Here is an 18,111-nt window from a genome sequence, read left to right as displayed (position 1 = left end):
ACCCCACATTTACAGCTAATTACACAACTAATTACATTGAATTCACAATTAATCATAAACTAACTAAATTTTGGAATTTGTATACAATTTATTTACAAACTAATAATTATTTTGACTAGAAAATGATAAAAAAATCCCATTTAAAATAATAAAACTTTGATTTTTATGTGGAATTTCATATAAAATTAGTACAATAAATCTTAATTTTTTTGAAAATTTCAAAATGTAGAATTTCCGTATTAAGCTAATTTCTATCATATTTTAATTATATTTTTTCTTTATACTAATTGAAATAAATAAATATAAATTTATAAATAAATTTTAAACTTGTGTAGCACATAACCTTAATCTTTGTAGATAATCTGAATTTTGCCTTATTTGTGTTATGATTAATTTAATTAATACAAAATAAATTGTATCAGTGATTAATCTATTTATATAAAATGCAGATTTGATCTTTTTTTTTAAATTATTTATAATTTAAAAATAATAATTTATTCATCTTTAGCATTTAATAATATTTTTTAAAAAATATTTTTCTCTTCTTTCTCCCCCTGCTCGTGCGTACGAGGCAAGAAGAAATTTAGAAATCTTTCTAAACGACGTCGTTTTTGAGGAGACTAATTAACAGTGCCGAATGGGCTGGATTTAAAGGGGAGAGAAGAAGAGAAGATGGACCGGATCGGGCTGTTTTTTATTTTCTTTCGGGTCAATTGAAAATGAGTGGTGGCTTAAGGTTTCTTGGATTTAAATTAGATTTTTCTAAAATATAGGGTTTGGGTATTTTTGGGTTTTAGATTTTGAACTTAAAAAAGGGTCTAATTTTTTAAAAGAAATGGGAGTTTAATATAGGCTTGGGGCTAAAATGAGAAAATTGAAGGGTTTGGGTAAAGGACGAAATAAGTCACCAAAATCATAATAGTAGTAATTCGAAGTTATTATAGCATCTACTTCAAAGAAAATTCTTGTCTTCCATGCATTATCCTAAATATGATGAATGAGACAAAATTGAATAGTGTTGTGCTTCTTCCATATGGATCCATGATATAATCAATTAGTATGAAAATTACGAAATCTTAAAAGCTTGTGGGACCTATCCAGTTATCATCACTATGATCAAAATTTTATGCAAAAACACTTCCCCTTGAGCCAAAAGCCTTACAACCCTTAACTTTCAAAGTTGATTCAGGAAATTACTTGTTCTGACTAGACCATAAATTGGGAGCAATGACTCTATGGTAGATGATGTTAGGAAGATCAATGAGTATTTGAAACTCTATATTAGGACAATTTTCAATTTTGGATTGTAATGTTTATGGACCACTCTATACCTAATATTGCTCTTAGCATTATTAAGTGTTCTATATTTTTTGTGTGATTTGGATGCATCGTGTTTGATAAAGACTTGTCCTACTCACATGGTATTATATAATCTTCGATATACTTAGTTTGATTAAAATTTTTTTTAGATATTTTAACTTGCTATGATATTTTATCTTTCTTCTTTTATTTCTTCAACTTTTTGACACATGACAAAAATGAGAGAATAGTAGTTTTGGTAATACAAACATTATTTGTTTATTACATTATGATATATGAACATTGCGATGTCTTTGCATGGTGATGTTACTATTGACTTCATATTTATTTTATTCTTTAGATTATTTTATTATTTTTTGTAACCAAAATGACTATTTAGTTATCATAAATATCACAGAATCACTTATTCTTAAAATCTACAAAATATAGTAAATGTTGTATATTGTTGTTTTCTTTATCTGGAAAATAAGCATAAAGTAAAAGGTAGATGAGTAATCATCCCTAATTTTTATTGGGACATTAAGAAATGGCAAGTCTTAGTTCTCTTGAAAAACAAATCTTCTTTACTGTATAAAATTTTCTTTTTAAAGCAACTATGATTAAGTTTCATCATCCATAAAAGGAAGAGATTGTTGAAATATATGCACTTATTTCAATAATAAAAATACCTAATTTATGCTAGTATGAATACATACATAAGTTGAAGCTTGACTCATTTAGAAAATCAAGTAGTTAACTAAGTTGGTTATTAGTGAAACTCTCAAACGATTGGCTTGAGAAGATGACATAACATTAGTGGAGACTGTACCTCTATAAAAGGAGTTTATACTTTCTCTTTCCTTAACTCTTTTCTGACACTTATTATATTTATGTTACATTAATTTTATTATTGTTGGATTTATTTTGAAGTTCCTTAAAGTCTTATGTTCACGTTAAAGCATTATTGTTGAATAGTTATATTAACTTGAAAATTATAAAAGAATGCAATGACCTGACTCACTCTCCCTCTTGAGTTACTTCAGACATTTGAGACAACAATATGAATTAAGGTTTACAAATATTAATTAATGTATGAAACGTTATTATTATAATTCCAACCGTCTATTTGGAGATTGAATCTAAAGTTTGATTTTCTTGTAGATTAGATTATAGAATTTTTCGCTAATTTCAGATAATTATCTTTTTTTTTTTACTAGATAAAAGAAAATCCTAATATCTATATGCAAAAGTTGGCATGCAAATATTCTAAACCTAAAAAATATCATTAAATTTTTACTTGTTATAGAATATTTTATTTGAGTTTTTTTTTTTTTTCCATAAATATATTTGGTTTGTGTTATTTATTAACAACTTTGACATTGTTAATTTAATATTATTTTTGTTTTAAATAGAAATTTATTTAAAAAACTTTTTTTATACGTATTATAACATATATTTGGTCTCTGTTTACGTTGAGTTGTTGAAATAGAGATTTTGTTTTTGGATCATAAATTTATTATATAGATTTTGTTTTTTGAGAATTTTTATTACAACAGAGAACAGCCAGAGCTAAAACCCTTCCCCCCCGCCTCCCATTGTCAAAACAGTTAAACCCTTCCTCTGGTTTTCTCGCTCCTTTCCTGGGGGGGGGAGGTGTCCCCTGTACTCCTCATTTGAGCTTGACGTCGATCAAATCCAGTTCATAACCATTCTCTTCTACTGATCTATCATGGAGGAAAACAGATAGAAGCAGACACAAGAGGGAGAAGGAGAAGAAGAAGAAGAAGAAGAAGAAGAAGAAGAAGAAGAAGAAGAAGAAGAAGCAGAAGAGGAGGAAGCGAGGGTAGGGAAATCGCAAGAGGAGAAATTAGAACGATTCCCAGGTATTTCACCTTTTGCGTTCATGCTTTCGATTAAATTCAATATTTTCTATATATCAGTGACGACAACTAGTAGCCTATTAAGATAATCGAGTGAACCTAGGGCACAGTTCGAAGGGAAAAAACTGGAATCGGAATACGTAAAAGATATTGGAAATGAAAAGTTACGCCTCCCTAAAAGAACCTTTCCCTCAAGGCTCGAAACTTTGGAACCTCAGCTGAAAATCACTTTTGGTTCTCCCATTTAGAGTCGCTGGGGAGTGATCCTTCCGCTAGACTAACAGCTGAACCATGAAGCAGATATAATACTTTAGGAAAGGCCGATAGGCAATTGAGGATTACAAGTGCGGCTACAACTTTGGTTAAACATTTTTTTCTTCTTGGTTATTTCAACCTAATCTGGCTACTGATTTAGGTGTTTTCTTCTCTCGTCTGGTTATTTCATTATTAATGTTGTTTTCAGTAGAAATCTTAGATTTCACTTTATGGATTAAATTCCTACGGTGTTAATGATGGATACAGTCAGGAAAATTACTGTTGTAGATAGATATCATAAGGGCTTTTATCCTTAAATGCATAAATATTCTGTTTCATCTCTTCATTCCCATTGTGATGTATGCCTGGGATATAGTAATGTGTTGAATAATGTAGAATAGTCCTTTTCTTTTTTCTTTTGGGCAGGACAGTTTATTCTTCTTTTGCCCATTTATCGTTTATCTTGTTGTGTTTGGTAAGATTTAGGTCATGTTTGATATTATTCATTTTTCTACTTTTTGGGACAGTACCGTTTGTGTTTTCTTGATTTTATTTTAGGGGCACGTGATGGATATTTCGGAAGATGTGGGCTATCTATGGTTGTCACAAGGATTCCTGGAGGTTATCATATGTTATTTAGTGAACTATATGATTACAGATAAAAAAAAAAGCTCTTTTGGATGGACTTCTGAAATGGTGTGTGATCTTCTAAAGATTAAGTGAGCATAGTGGGTTTGTGCTAACTAGGGAGATATTCAGTTAATAACTGAAGTTGTGTTGTTAAATATGTCCTCTTTTTATGATACATGTAAAATCAAGGCAAAAGGGTTGGGTAATTTATCTCGGTCACCTTAAATTCAATTCTCTTTGCTCTCTTGAAAATCCTGGATCAGGAATTTGTGGATTTTTTAAGAAATTATATGGAAGTGATTGTGAGATTATTTGGAAGGAAATTTATGGTGAATGGAATGATGTGTTAATAACTAACAGTATGTTATTAAATATATCCTCTTTTAAGATATATATGAAATTAAATAAAAAGGATTTAGTAATTTCTCCTGGTAACATTAAATTGATTTCTGTTTGATCTCTTGAACATCCTAGATTGGATGAAATTGCTGGTGTTCTGAGAGATCCTAGGGAGGTAGTCCGAGATTGGTTTTAAAGGAAAATTCAGGTGGATGAATCAATTCAAGCTGAATTACTAGCTTTAAGGGAAGCAGCTACGTTCTTAGCCAAGATGCATCAGATTGAATCAAATCATATTGTGATGGAGTGTAACCTACTTTGGTGATCTTATGGATGAAAAACCAAGCATTTGGCCTAAAGATTGAGGATAATTTCTCGCACTTTCGTATTCTAATTGATTGTCATATTGTTAGGGACAAGTTATTTTACTATTACCCCAGCAAATCGGGAGGTTTAACTGACTCACCTGTTATCTTGTAAGTAATATATTTGCTTTGCTGTTTAAAGAACTATAAAGATTTTTATTGTTTTAAACAATTTCATACATGGACATTTCTGCTAATTACCAAATAATATAAGTTATTTCTTTTTTATTTTATATATTTAAGTTATTATATGTGGATTGTCTTGCATGGCACTGCAGCAGTGACGTTAGCTATAAAAGTGCAAAATCTAAAAGATTATCTACTGTATTACGTAAGTCTAGGCTGATAAAAACTTGAAAAGAGTCAAATGTGCTGTTATTGTTGAAGCGGTAGGTTTTCTCGTTCAATTTTGCAGTTTGTTACGATGCCTGCTGCTGAACTTATGGTACCCAAGAGGCTGAAGATCAAATTTGGCAACCGGAGAATTAAAGAGATCAATATTGTTAATTCTGAATGTGATAAATCTGTTACTACAAATTCTGTCTCTAAAGTGCGTCCTTCTTCTGATGGCAATAAGAAGTCTGTGGTTCAATCTTCTGGTAGCAAGAAGCTGTCTTCTGTCGACATTTCAAATGACCAATTCTTTGTGCAAGGTGTGAACAAGCGTAGATCTCAAGAATTAACTGAGGATCAACTGAAAAAGAGGCAGAAGATGGATCGCAGTTCTACACAGCAGTGTTCCCATCTTCTTCAAATTCTGATGAGGCATCGGTTTGGCTGGATTTTTAATCAACCTGTAGATCCTGTTAAATTGAAGATTCCTGATTATTTTTCTGTAATTTCTAAGCCAATGGATCTTGGAACAATTAAGTCAAATTTGGATAACAATATTTACCTTGGACTGGAGGCATTTGCAGCTGACGTCAGACTCACATTTTCGAATGCCATGATTTACAATCCCCCATCAACTGATGTTCATCAAATGGCAAAGGAGCTCCTAGAGCTTTTTGAGTTGAGATGGAAATCTGTAGAGGAGAAAGGAATTGGACGAAACAGTGGTCTGAGAAAAATTGATGAGACAAGAGAGAGCAATCCTAAAACACCTCAATTGTGCAGGAGTTCCGTGCTGAAGAGGCCAAAACGAGGTGAAAAGGCTGTGAGGAATTCTGAGGCATCTACAGTGGTATCACAGGTATTTTTCACTATATGTGCTCGGCAGCATTTGAATTTTATTCATAACAAAAGAATTTAGCACCTTTATTGTCTATGCCTATGAAGGCATGGGAATTACATTCGCGGTGTGTTTTGGATTACTAATCATGTTATATTTTTGGAGTTTGCATGGTTCTCTACTTTCTCTGACTTATAGATGCTCTTTGTTCATAGGTTGAGGGGCTTCCTAAAGCAGCTCAGAACCCTGCAACCAAGTTGTTTGGTCAGAGTTTACTTAAAGGTAGATCTAGTGACTATGTTTTCTGTTTTATAGTTCTTCGTAGAAGCTAATTCGCAAAATGCTGTAATAGGTGATAATAAGGGTGCCTGGCATGCATGTGGCTTTGCCTATGTGAAGGCACCATTGAGCCTAGTCTCCTGTTTTGTGGTTCAACTTATGTCCACAAGTGATGAGTTGTTACTTTCTAAATCATACACCCTTAAAGCGGGGACGTTCCACAGTCTCCCTCCCCCCACCCAACTTCTGGGTTCGGGTACTTAAAGTGACCCATTTCATTTTTTTCCTAGGTTCAGATATCACTTTGGATAAATCCCATGAAGATCAGCCCTGTGGTGTTGAAGCTTCAGAACAGGTAGATACAGTTTCTTTTCATGTTATATATCTCAGTTGACTCAATACTAATGTGTAAGTCATTTTTTCTATTTGAATACTACATTATCAGGCAAGAAGCTTTCCAGCAACACAAAGGAGCATGTCGGATTCACATTCTGATGGTGAGAACTTGTTCTCATTTGAAGCATCTAATTTTCCACCATGTTGCAAGTTCTGAGTATTGGCATGGTGTGTGAGATATATATCAATGCAGGGACAGTGACTTCTGTTGATGATGCAAATGTGTGTTCTGTTTCTCAGCCCACAGTTCCCCTGGCTGATGCTGCTTCTGGAGAAGGTAGTCTATCTACTATTGATGCTTGAATTGGTTCTAAATGCTTGCATCTTAACTTGTTTTTACCAGGCCAAGAACAAAAAGCATTCATAGGTTTTGACCTTGGTGTTTTCTTGTATATTATATAGGATTGACAATCCAAATGTTTGATGTTCAAATGTCACCAAAAAAATCTCTCCGAGCAGTACTGCTAAAGAGTCGCTTCGCGGACACTATCTTGAAAGCAAAACAGAAAACACTCCTTGGCCATGTGAGTTTTTCTTATTACTAATTGCTGGAAAGCAAATAGTTTGAATGCTGCATGGGCATTTTTAGGTCTTTGTCTGTTCATATGCTTGCTTAGAAAGTACTCTAATTTACTCTATACAGAGGAATAGAGCTGATCAAGCAAAGATGCAGGAGGAGAAAGAAAAACTGGAGAAGAGGCACCAGGAAGGTGATTCACGCGCTTAAATACCACTAGTTCGCGCCCAATGATTGGGACATCATATTTCTTTTAGGTTTCTCGATCTTCTGCCAAATTTTCATATTTTTCTTGGCAACCTTCTAAAACTTCTAGTCCTTTAGAAGTAAGTTCCTATCATGATAATCTTTGTGGAAGGATACATTTAAGCTAGGATGTTTTATTACTTCTATGTTGGCAAAAATCCACTTTGTATTTGATTATTCTATTCTGTTTTTTTTTTTTTTACAGAGAAAGCTAGAATTGAAGCCGAAATCCGAGCTGCTTCAGCTGCCTCACAGATTGAGTTGAGGAGGCAACGGGAAAGAGATAGAGAAACTGCTCGAATTGCACTGCAGAAGGTTTGCATTTGACTCGCTGTCTTTGTTTTTGTTAATGCAAGTTAGAAAGAGTACTATTGACATGATGGTGTCGTATTTTCAGATGGGGAAGACTGTTGAGTTTGAAGATAATCTGAAGGTTCTAAAAGAACTCGAGTCACTGTCTAAGTGTTCCTTGTATTACCCAATGCGAGGGCGTAAAAATGGTAGTTCCAAGCATCCACTGGAGCAGTTGGGTTTGTTTTTGAAGGATGATTAGTTTTTTAAGCGAGGATGAAGAGACAATTTTGAACGGCAATATGGAGGATGGAGTTATTTTTGTATCAAAGTCTCATTTTCTCTTGAGAAGTTAAAAGAAATAGTAATATCATTGTAAATAAACATTTTTTGTTGAGGTAATAAGAATAATTTTTCTTATTATTTTATTTCAAAAAAAAATAATTCTTTTTTTTTTTTTTTATTATAGTCCATATAAGCTTTCAAATTTCCAAAAACACCAACTGCTGTGATGCTGATGAAAACTTGTATGCTGCTTTAATTTTTTTTATGGAAGGGTACCGGCAGCTTGCTGACAGTGGAGATGTTTCGGCAGCTGAGCAACAGTAACAAAGATGATTATCTAAGACACAGCTTTTAACTAGAGGATCTAAACCAGTTCATCCAGTCTGATCTGGATTGAGACGAGTACAATCCAATCATCGCTCTAATTTATGTTTGAAGCGATGAATACCCTCCTTCTATCATTCATTATCAGACATGGATCTCTAAACTTCAAATGAAATGCTGTTAACAGTATATACATATACATGTGTTGCCACCAAAAAGAATGGCAAGGAAATGAGTTTTCATGGTAATTTTTTGTGATAGGAAAGAAAAGAAGTCCCACATATATATGAAAATACAAAGATGAATGCTTGCTTAGTCCTCAAATTACAAGAATACGGCCCATCACAGATCAATTGTTCATGCAGCAAGAGAAGCCACAATTCCCAAATAGCTCGAGTTAAGTCAGCTCTTAAGGAAAAAAGAAATAGGTAAGACTAAAACAAATGTAGAAATATAATCACAAACAAGCAATATGAAAGTGAACAGTAACCCTTAATAGTGTCACAGAGAACTGAATATTCAGTCGCGTTACAACTCAAAATGGAATAGATGCATATGCAGCAGTTTCTGCTTAAATATTCATCAATCAAGAGTCAGAATCTCCGTGGCCGTCTTACAGGCTTCTTGTTACTTGGTACATAAGCAAATTGACTTAGATCCACTTCAACAGATGTCCTTCAATGAGTAACGAAAACAGTCATAGATAAATGATGGTCGTATTGGTAAAAGTTGGACATGAAAATCCGCAATATAATAGCTAATTTACCTGTTAGGACAAGTGTTCCGTACATCTTTCAAAGGGGCTCGAAGACCACTTGCTCGAGAACCAGTCGAAGAGCATCTAAATGATGATATCACGGAAACAAATCTTTCTATTGATTTCTCTGCTATTTCAGAATATTGGCTTAAATGTGAGATGTCTGCTCCAAACTTTCCTTCTCTTTTCATCTCTAGATGTGTTTCCTCATGGTTAGGATCACAATATCCTACAGGTAAAGAACAAATACAATATATTAAGTGTCTATATTCTCGTTATTAGCAAGAACAAGAGCATTATCAACATAACAGCAACAAAAATACGACCACCTCACTTAATCAACTTTTGACCAAATTTGGAAGGTTTTATGATATACAAAAATTTGTAGAATAATGCTCAATTTACTTGATGCATATTCTGTTCTCATGACATTTTAATGTAAATTTCCAATGATAAAATACATATTAACAAGATTATGTATCAAACGGATGAATCCACAAAAAGAAAAAAAGAGTATGTTAAGCAATCTCATTCGATACAAGAAAACTTCTTATAATTATGTTCAGCCAATAAAGTTGCAAAAATCATATAGACGTCCTTTTTTATCAGACAGGAAATTAAAGTTGTTCAGAACTCCAATGAGCCAAAATATGATATGCTACCTTAACTTCCATAACAACACTTAATTCCGTGGATCTAGCAATTGAAGCATATGTAAGTATAATACGGACATCACAAGGATCAAAAGCCACCATCACATAGAAAGATATAACTTATATTAGAAGAAACAGACACATAGAAGATACAACTTATATATTAGAAGGAACAGATGATAGTAAAGATGGAAAAGTATTCGTGAAACAACGAGCACCAACTTAGTCATAGATATCCTATAAATCAGCAAATAAATATTGTCCAAGTTAAATAAATCAGCCACTTGCTAGATATACCCAAAAAAAAAGTTCATGTATACCATTATCTTGAAGAGATGCATCACCTCGCATGTGCTTGGGATTCGAGTTTTCCTAAAATAGTAAAAAATTGAAAGACGTAAATACTAGTGAAAGAAAAGCCCAAAACAGTATTAAAAATGGATGAAAAAAATACCCACAGTTTGAATGAAATCAACTGGGGAAGTCTTCCTTTTTCCAGGTGCATTCTCCAGACAGCTGCTCCTGGGAGCAGCATTATGAAGAATAAAATTCTTAGGGCCACCAATTGAAGCATCATTGTCGATAAACATCTTTTCTTGTTTATCATCTTGATGATTCTCGCTTACTTGCTTATTCTGAAAATATTTACTCCTCACTATAACCTTCTTGGTCTCCGTTCTTGTTTTTCCCTCGACTGTATCTCCGATGTTTTTATAATCATGTCCTCTATCTGTTGCAATACAAGGTTTGTACATTGAACTCCCATATTCTAGCAGCAAAGTTGGTTTTGGACCAATTTTCTTAGATTCTACATCTTTTCCGTTGATTGGGAATTCTGCATATTCTGGAACTTCTGCAACAGATTCATTTTTGACCTATACAAAAGATATATAAAGAATAAGAACTAATGAACTAATAACTAAGGCCATTTGTCATTGCTCCAATTCACATAACTCACAAAGTTGTTAGCAAGGGAGTTATCGCCTGAATCTTCAAAGACAGGCAAGGATGCCAATGAATCATTTGCTCTGGAAGAAGCAGCCTCCACACTTATCTGTTCACCTGGACTATCTGACATGGTGTCTGTTGGACTGTCATGCTTGGGTGATGCACGAGGGGCCCTGAATTTTCTCTTTGCCTCAAGAGATGCAAAGCCTATAGGCGTTAAAGACAACTGGATTACAAAGGTCGTAAAACACCAGAAGAACTAAGAGAACAGTGATCAGATAGGAGTACTTATTAGATTTACAATCTAATACTTGAACCGAAATACTTGCACAAAAAAATTCAAGACTCTTCATTAGATTTACAATCTTCTGCCACGACTGAAATATAAAGAAATCCTTGCCAAGTTTCTTACTAAAAACTGATATTGTATCCATAACTCATCCCAGTAAAGCCATAAAACTGAGAAATTTTTTTGAAAAGTAAGAAAAATAATAGTCATCCCCAGTTTTCCAAATGCATGTATATTTGTGTGAAAATGCAGGATTGGGGGGGAAGAGAAAAAGAACACAAGAACTTGAAATGTTCCTATGTGGAACAGATGCTTCCTAATTGTGTTTCCTTCTCCTGCTAAAGCATTTAATAAAGAATAGGCAATTGCTGAATTTTCGCTACCAATAGGAAGGAAATAAGTTTTATTAGATGAAGAATGCTTATTTAAGAAATAATCAGAATAAATCAATTTGTAAGAAACAGTGAGATTGATGGATACAGAAATATTTGGTCAAGAGATTCTTCTGCACAGGCAAATCTAGGTTTTTCCTTTGACTTTCAGTTTTGAAACTTTTGAGAAGGGAATTACTATGCTGCACCAGTTGAGAAGTAACATTATCAACCTGCTAGTTCGAAGAAAAAAGCCATCATTTAAGCACCAGTTGTAACATGAAAAATGTAATTAGTTGCAGGCTAAAATGAAAACGGATAAAGAGAATGCCTAAGCAAAATGTAACTTGATTTACAAACCATATTCCTAAAAGTTAAAAATAATTTCTTCATGAATCTCAAATCATTACTATCAAAGATCATAAGTAGATTGTAGAGTTAGTGTTGTCCATCTCATTATATGTAGGCTTTTGTACTATTAGCATCCTAACAAATAACATGTTCTCTATTTAATGCAACATCTTGTAATCAATATTTTTCAGTGTAAGTAGGTTAACTACACCTTTTGACTCTTGTTGATACTAGTAACTCACAAAAAAGAGATGCATCAAGAATCCTCATCGAGTGTGTTTAACAGACATAAAAAGGGAAAAGACAGGATGCACCTGAAGTGGTCTTTGTGTAAATGGATCAAGATCACCAGTTGCTATAGCTTTAGCAATATGCTGTGGCATTAATGTATTCCAGGTCAAGGTATGATCCAATTTATGATAGTGAGGCACGATAAAACTAAGTATATAGTGAGACTAACCACAAGAACTTATATTAAAGTAGGATATGGGCCTAAAAAGTCCAGATCATCACCAAGGTTGTCACATATGTCAGACAAATGTACAATATCTTCAACCACTGGGTCATACACACGTTGATGCTGGAATGTCAATATTGCCTTTTTGAATGATTCTTCATAAAGAGGAGGAACTGAAATAGTGCTGTATCTCAAGTGTTTAATCACCTAAAGAGAAACAATGATTGCTTGGTATTGGTACATGGAACAAGAACTAGTAATATAGAGAAAAGATGTCCATGAACTGCATACTTAATAAAATTCACCTTGTCATAACTTTTCAACTTTTTCATAAGTGCATGAGCTCTTTTTAGCCCCATTCCCGGTAATGATTGCAAATAGTCACACCCACTCAAAATGCACATCTCAAGAAGCATCTGCTCAGTGAATCCAGCAAAAGACAGTTCCTTGTTCTTATTTAGCATAGAATATTTAAACTCTACACCTTGCCCAAACTTGTCCATCTTAAAGATTATCTGAGTAGAGAAAATTGTAGCATCCCAATTTATTAATCAGGTTAAGAATATAAATTGGTGGAGAATAATCATTTCTCTGGAAGTATTGGGGCAACAGCCGAAAGTAGTGTGAAGTGTGTATCAGTAATACTAGGTAACTCACTCTTGGACAGCCAAACGGTATAAGATCAGAGTCCTCAGTGATAACAGCATCAGCCTGCTTACTGACTGCCAAGAAGGTCATTTGGGCATCAGCCTCATAAGGAGCCACAATGTAACAAACATTCTCCTGCTTCAAAACCTTCCAAATGCAAGAATTTAAGCATTGGGGAAGATCACATCATAATGGATTAAGGAAACATCAACTGTTTGGAGGTAATATATATAAACTAAAATCTAGATTATCTTACCTGGATCAGTTCATTGGCAATATAAGGTGTAATATCAACAGCCTTTTGGTAGCATTCATAAGCAGCAGCAGAATTTCCATTTGACTCATGCTCAATTGCACGTGCAAGACTTTCCTTTCTTGCCCTGTATTTATAGGTATACACCCAATAAAAAGCTCTGAGGACAAGAATCTACAAGCAGATGAGTTGTCTAATAAGCCACGTTGATATGGCATGGGAAAAAATGCAGAAGGCCCACTCCTGAAGGGGCCCTGTTTGATGAGGAAGGGGAAGAAGGAAGAATTTCAATTTTGTGTCGGAAAATGTAACCAGATAGACATTTTAATAGGAATGACCTATGTGCATGGAAGCCACAGCAGCAGGAAGAAGCACTGGATCCTTCTCAAGTATTCTGATTTGATATGTTTGGGAGCAATTGGCTAGAAGTTGGTTAGGGCTTGGGTAGGAAACAGGATTAGGAGTTTGGTTAGGAATTTTCACCAATGATAGTAGTTGGATGAATCTTAGGAAGGAGAAAGTATATTGCGCAATAGGGGTAATGAAGTATGAATTTTGTTGAATAATATGAACCTTATATGTACAGGTTTCTATGAACAAGAAAAGAAAAGAGACTCAATAACAAAAAGAATGGTTGGTATATTACTAATATACCTTACCCTGCTTAATGTATAAATACACTTCCTAACACTCCCTCTCAAGCTGGTAAGGACATATTATTCATTCCGAACTTGGCAATAATAGTTTAAAACCCAAGATTACGCAACCCTTGGTCAATGCATCCGGAAGTTGCAAAGTTGTGGGCATGTAAAGTGTACATATTAATCCACTATCAAATTTTTCTTTGATAAAGTGCATTTGTCAAGTGGTTAATGCAACTGCAAACACTCTCTCAGTAATGTATCAAGCAAGAATTCATACTACCTTGCTCGCTTGTTCTCTTGTTCAACCTTCATTGGTAGAAGACCTCCGTCAAAGACTAGAATGGGTTTAACACCATAATGACGCAGCAAATTTACTCTGTGCATGCAATATTCAACGTGCCTACAAGATCAGAGAATAAAACATTCTATATAAGAGTATATCCAAATCACAAAGAGCACAAACAAATATTTCCTCCTAACCTACTCCAATTTGCTTTAACTCCCACTATACCTCCCCCCTTTCTCTGCCCAAATGGTATAGATCCACTCAATACAGCATCAGTTGACCTAGCAACTCAGTGAAATTATCTATCGATAAATGAACCACTACAAGAGAATGAAAAAAGAGACAGTAGATGATGTATAAAGTTGCAGGGAACAAAAAGCAATTCAGTTAAAGAATTTTTTAGAATTTCCACTCTTTCGACTGTGTATCTCGAGAACCTTGTAGAGACTAACAATTCCACACTTCAGTGATCAGATTTAATTTTCTCAACTCAGTACATCATTTCACACAACCTAAAGGGAGCATGTTGTTCATTCAAGTGATGAATTAGAAACTCCTCTAGACATATATCAAATCATAATATTCTAGGAAAAGCACACGGAAGACATTAAACCCCAAAATTCGAGAAAAGGCAATTGTCCCCTTCCCATAAGATACTGTTGTACACAGAAGAGTTGTACTGCAATTTGGCAACATACCATAACCCAAAAGGAAATAGTGATTTGCTTGGGTCAGTTGTCCAACCAATAAATCAAAAACTTTGCAATGATAGAAGGTAAGAAATCCCAATTTAAACGGAAAAAAATTAACATTTGTCACACTTCACAGTCATATATAATATACACACTTCTAAATACAAATAGAAAAAGAAAGGTAAGTTTCAAGATTCTGGCACTTAAAAAAAAAGAAGAAATTGAGAATCAATGTCAGCAATACGAGAATACCCAATATCCCAAATAGATTAAAGGTTGAAATTTTCAACTATATTGTACCATTAAAAAGAAAATGTATACATTTGGGGAATCAAGCGTCGATAAATACATATGGTCATCAGATGAAATTTACCCATTTCCTCAATTCCATAGAATATTTTAAATCTTGAAATGTAGTATTCAATGTTATATATGAAAGCAGTGGAGGAGACAGAGACCTGGAGGTGGGTAATCCTTTACAGAGATCTCTGCTGCAAGACAAGGCACCTTTGTGGAGCCAAGAGTAGGTATCAACAGCGACACAACAATCCTTAAGGTCCTTGATATGGACTGGTAACATTATCGATTTCAGTAGAGGCAGAAGACCTTGAATCCCCATTCTCAGCTCGTGTTCCTCTCTTAGGAAAACCTATTCCTGAAAAGCCGATACCATGGCAGAACTGGAATATATGGTTTGCATTACAATGGCAGAGACCAAATGCCCTAAATCTAATGGTGGGGTTATGGGGGGAGAGAAAAAAAAGAAGCCCATTATTGATCAAACTTTTGGCGGGAAAAGTTCACATATTTGTTTGTTGATGGTGGAGACTACATGAAGTGTGGAAGTAAATTGTTTTTTTTTTTTAAATTCATATTCTTTTATTTTGGTTCAATTTCGATTTTTAATTATATCAAATAATATATTTTAAAAGGTTAAAAGAATAAATAATATATTTTAAATGTTAAAGAAAACCTCAATTGATTAGTTTTATAAATATGAATATTTATAAATTAAGTCTGTTTATTTTTTATTAACTGCTTAATATTTCATTTTAACTCCTATTCATAATATAAATTTCGGATTTGCTCATTGTGTTAAGTTTTTTTATTTACTATTCATTTAATTATAAAGTGAGTTTTTTTATTATTGTTCATATATTTTGTACATATTAATTAATAAAAAGTAATCAGACAAATAGATCTCTTCATCGTAAAAACAAATATTAGATATAAAAAAAGTCGGGTCACTGTTTAAAAATTTAAAATTTTAAAAAACTCAATTCATCTCCCCTGCTGGGTTGTCCTAAGATTTAAGCCGAGAATTATTTTATTTGTCATTATTAGTATTTTTTTCACCTTGTTATTATTTCAGTGTGATAAGATTAATGTATAATAGAAGTCAACTCACTTAAACTTTTTCTGTAATATTCTTAATTAATTTTAATATATTTAAAATTAATGTATAAATATAATTTTTAAATTTTTATTTAATGTAAAAATGAAAAAAAAAATAGGTGGATGATGAAAATGAAAACAATTTTTAAAAAAATGTGAAAATTTAGATTTTGGAGGTATTTTGAAAGAAAAATTAAAAATTGGAGATTAAAACGTAATTTAAAAAAATTGTATCACGTAGAACACCCAGTCAGTAGCTCCGACGAATTGGACCGCGCCGCGTGGCAAGACAAACTAATGCGGTGCCACGCGGGAAGCCATGCTGGCGATCCGCCTGCTCGCGATCGGACGGTCTAAATTTGTTCATGCGCACATGGACGGTCCGGATCTGTTTTTTCTTAAACGCGATCGGATGGTACAGATCAAATCGCGATGAATGATTCAGATCAACTTTCTATTTAAATGCAATCGGACGGTCCATATTAAATTACGATGAACAATCTAGATCCACTTTCTATTTAAATGCGATTGGACGGCTCATATCAAATTGCGATGAATGGTTTAGATTCACTTCCCATTTAAACGCGATCGGACGGTCCAGATCAGATGCGATGGATCGCCTAGATTAAAAAGAGACGGATATAAATAACTCTCTTCATACCAAATTCTAACCCCTAGCCGCCAGACCCTCTGCCGGAAAAGAAGAACCAGTCGTCGGGAAGGGAGTCAACTGCTGCCTACCGCCGCGTCTGAGCCATTTTCGACCACCAAAAGAGGTAAATTTTTCTTCATTCACTCGAAATTCAATTTTGAACATCTCATGGCCAAATTGGAGCAAAAGGACTAGCGGATGAGTTGAAAATCGCAGGTATAGTCCAACGGCGCCATCGCAGGAAAAAATAAAAATAGCATACGATAAGCCCCTTCCTGATTCCCGTTTCGTATAATTTTTCTATCATTGTAATCACCATTCCTTTTTCTATAAGTTGACGGAAGCAAAACACCCAATCGCCAAGGTGAGTCGGTGGAGTCACCACACCGAAAAACCTTGCCGCTAGTAATCTTCAATTTTTTGACTTTTTTCGGCCAACCGAAGTTTCTTAACGTGTTTTATCGTAGGGATAGGTACAAAACTGGACGAAAACGGTCAAGTCGAGATAAACTACCATCGCGGGCGACAGTGCCTTCGTTGGAGCACGACAGAGCTGACGTGCCAGAATTTCAGAATTGGCTAGAAAGGGTTTCTAACACTGATTTTGGGTCTTTTGGGGTATTTTTTGGTACTTAAAGCGTGTTTTAATCCCCGAAAAAAAAAATTAAGGGAACCTTGGGACTGCTAGTAGGCGCAGTTGAAAGTTTAATATTTTGGACATTAATTTGAGTAAGAATTCCTCAACTTATTCCCTATTATGAAATTAAAGTCTAATTATAAATAATATGATATTTTGTGTAATTTAGAAATATTGATAATTAAAGATTACTAATGAAGCCGGAATCGGTTATTTGTTACTGCTTATCATGTTTAACTAATTGATTGATTTCACAGTTTCGAATGAATGATAATATACTGGAATTGGTATGGTAATTCGATTGTGTTTTCTTGATGCATGTATTATTTGTTTTATGTGATTTGCAGTTAATTGGGAAATTAGAAATTAAAGATAAAGGAAAAATTGTTTGATTAAGTGAATGGATGAATGGTAGCCTTACTGAATATCCTGAGAGATGGTGGACAGACCGGATATGTAGGGAATCCTACCGTGAACGTTGCCTCATACCGGACAGGGTATCAAGGATTGGTATTTGGCCCTCATACTAGACGGAGTATGGGGACAGCCCATTTAACCCTCATACCGGACGGGGTATTGAGGGATGGTATTTCTTGACGTTCATATCAAACGAAATATGGGGACGGTCTATTAGTTGAAAATGTTGAAAAAGGATTCACGCGTAGTGGGGACATCCCTATGGACCCTCATAGATACCAATAGGCTGATAAATGAGAAAGTTGTTGTTCCGACTGATTGAATATGAAATTATGATATTGTTTATGTTATTGATTCTATATGTCAGTTTTAGAAATCTCGCTA

At 34.2% G+C, this 18,111-nt stretch overlaps 2 protein-coding genes across 6 annotated transcripts; one reads left to right on the top strand and one right to left on the bottom strand.

Moving 5' to 3' along the window:
- Nucleotides 1-2,826: 2,826 nt before the first annotated feature.
- On the top strand, nucleotides 2,827-8,091 carry LOC110819712 (transcription factor GTE12). 4 transcript variants are annotated; one of them, XM_022049011.2, is made up of 10 exons: nucleotides 2,829-3,182; nucleotides 5,184-5,960; nucleotides 6,155-6,221; nucleotides 6,509-6,573; nucleotides 6,664-6,715; nucleotides 6,808-6,891; nucleotides 7,017-7,138; nucleotides 7,288-7,324; nucleotides 7,583-7,692; nucleotides 7,775-8,091. In XM_022049011.2, the coding sequence occupies exons 2-10, from the start codon at nucleotides 5,193-5,195 to the stop codon at nucleotides 7,928-7,930; spliced, it is 1,461 nt and encodes a 486-aa protein (XP_021904703.1). In that variant the 5' UTR covers nucleotides 2,829-3,182; nucleotides 5,184-5,192; the 3' UTR covers nucleotides 7,931-8,091. The 4 variants fall into 4 exon arrangements, with proteins under 4 accessions (XP_088067232.1, XP_088067231.1, XP_021904703.1 ...); XM_022049006.2 differs by having other exon boundaries at nucleotides 2,830-3,182; nucleotides 7,258-7,324; XM_088211106.1 differs by lacking the exon at nucleotides 7,775-8,091 and having other exon boundaries at nucleotides 2,827-3,182; nucleotides 7,288-7,388; nucleotides 7,583-7,657.
- A 473-nt stretch (nucleotides 8,092-8,564) lies between these two features.
- On the bottom strand, nucleotides 8,565-15,426 carry LOC110819701 (5'-3' exonuclease family protein). 2 transcript variants are annotated; one of them, XM_088211104.1, is made up of 13 exons: nucleotides 15,085-15,426; nucleotides 13,929-14,048; nucleotides 13,008-13,131; nucleotides 12,761-12,898; nucleotides 12,409-12,618; nucleotides 12,136-12,310; nucleotides 11,961-12,034; nucleotides 11,405-11,528; nucleotides 10,646-10,842; nucleotides 10,146-10,562; nucleotides 10,032-10,059; nucleotides 9,044-9,263; nucleotides 8,565-8,952 (listed from the first exon to the last, which is right to left on the bottom strand). In XM_088211104.1, exons 1-13 carry the CDS (start codon nucleotides 15,243-15,245, stop codon nucleotides 8,871-8,873), a joined length of 2,070 nt encoding a protein of 689 aa, XP_088067230.1. In that variant the 5' UTR covers nucleotides 15,246-15,426; the 3' UTR covers nucleotides 8,565-8,870. The 2 variants fall into 2 exon arrangements, with proteins under 2 accessions (XP_088067230.1, XP_088067229.1); XM_088211103.1 differs by having other exon boundaries at nucleotides 10,008-10,059; nucleotides 15,085-15,424.
- Nucleotides 15,427-18,111: the final 2,685 nt, after the last annotated feature.

This window comes from Carica papaya, chromosome 9, assembly GCF_054855325.1.
Source record: "Carica papaya isolate Zhongbai chromosome 9, ASM5485532v1, whole genome shotgun sequence".
Taxonomy (NCBI): domain Eukaryota; kingdom Viridiplantae; phylum Streptophyta; class Magnoliopsida; order Brassicales; family Caricaceae; genus Carica; species Carica papaya.
The sequence above is the reverse complement of the archived record's forward strand: the minus strand, read 5'-3'. Positions and strand labels throughout refer to the sequence as shown.

Coding starts and splice junctions, on each gene's coding strand:
- LOC110819712 (XM_022049006.2), top strand. CDS start 5,193: ATGCCTGCTGCTGAACTTATGGTACCCAAGAGGCTGAAGATCAAATTT. Junction 7,139..7,257: donor AGAAAACACTCCTTGGCCAT/GTGAGTTTTTCT, acceptor TACTCTATACAG/AGGAATAGAGCTGATCAAGC. Junction 7,325..7,582: donor GGAGAAGAGGCACCAGGAAG/GTGATTCACGCG, acceptor TTTTTTTTACAG/AGAAAGCTAGAATTGAAGCC.
- LOC110819701 (XM_088211103.1), bottom strand. CDS start 15,245: ATGGGGATTCAAGGTCTTCTGCCTCTACTGAAATCGATAATGTTACCA. Junction 12,899..13,007: donor TTGCCAATGAACTGATCCAG/GTAAGATAATCT, acceptor TGCATTTGGAAG/GTTTTGAAGCAGGAGAATGT. Junction 10,843..11,404: donor TCTCTTGACCAAATATTTCT/GTATCCATCAAT, acceptor TAACGCCTATAG/GCTTTGCATCTCTTGAGGCA.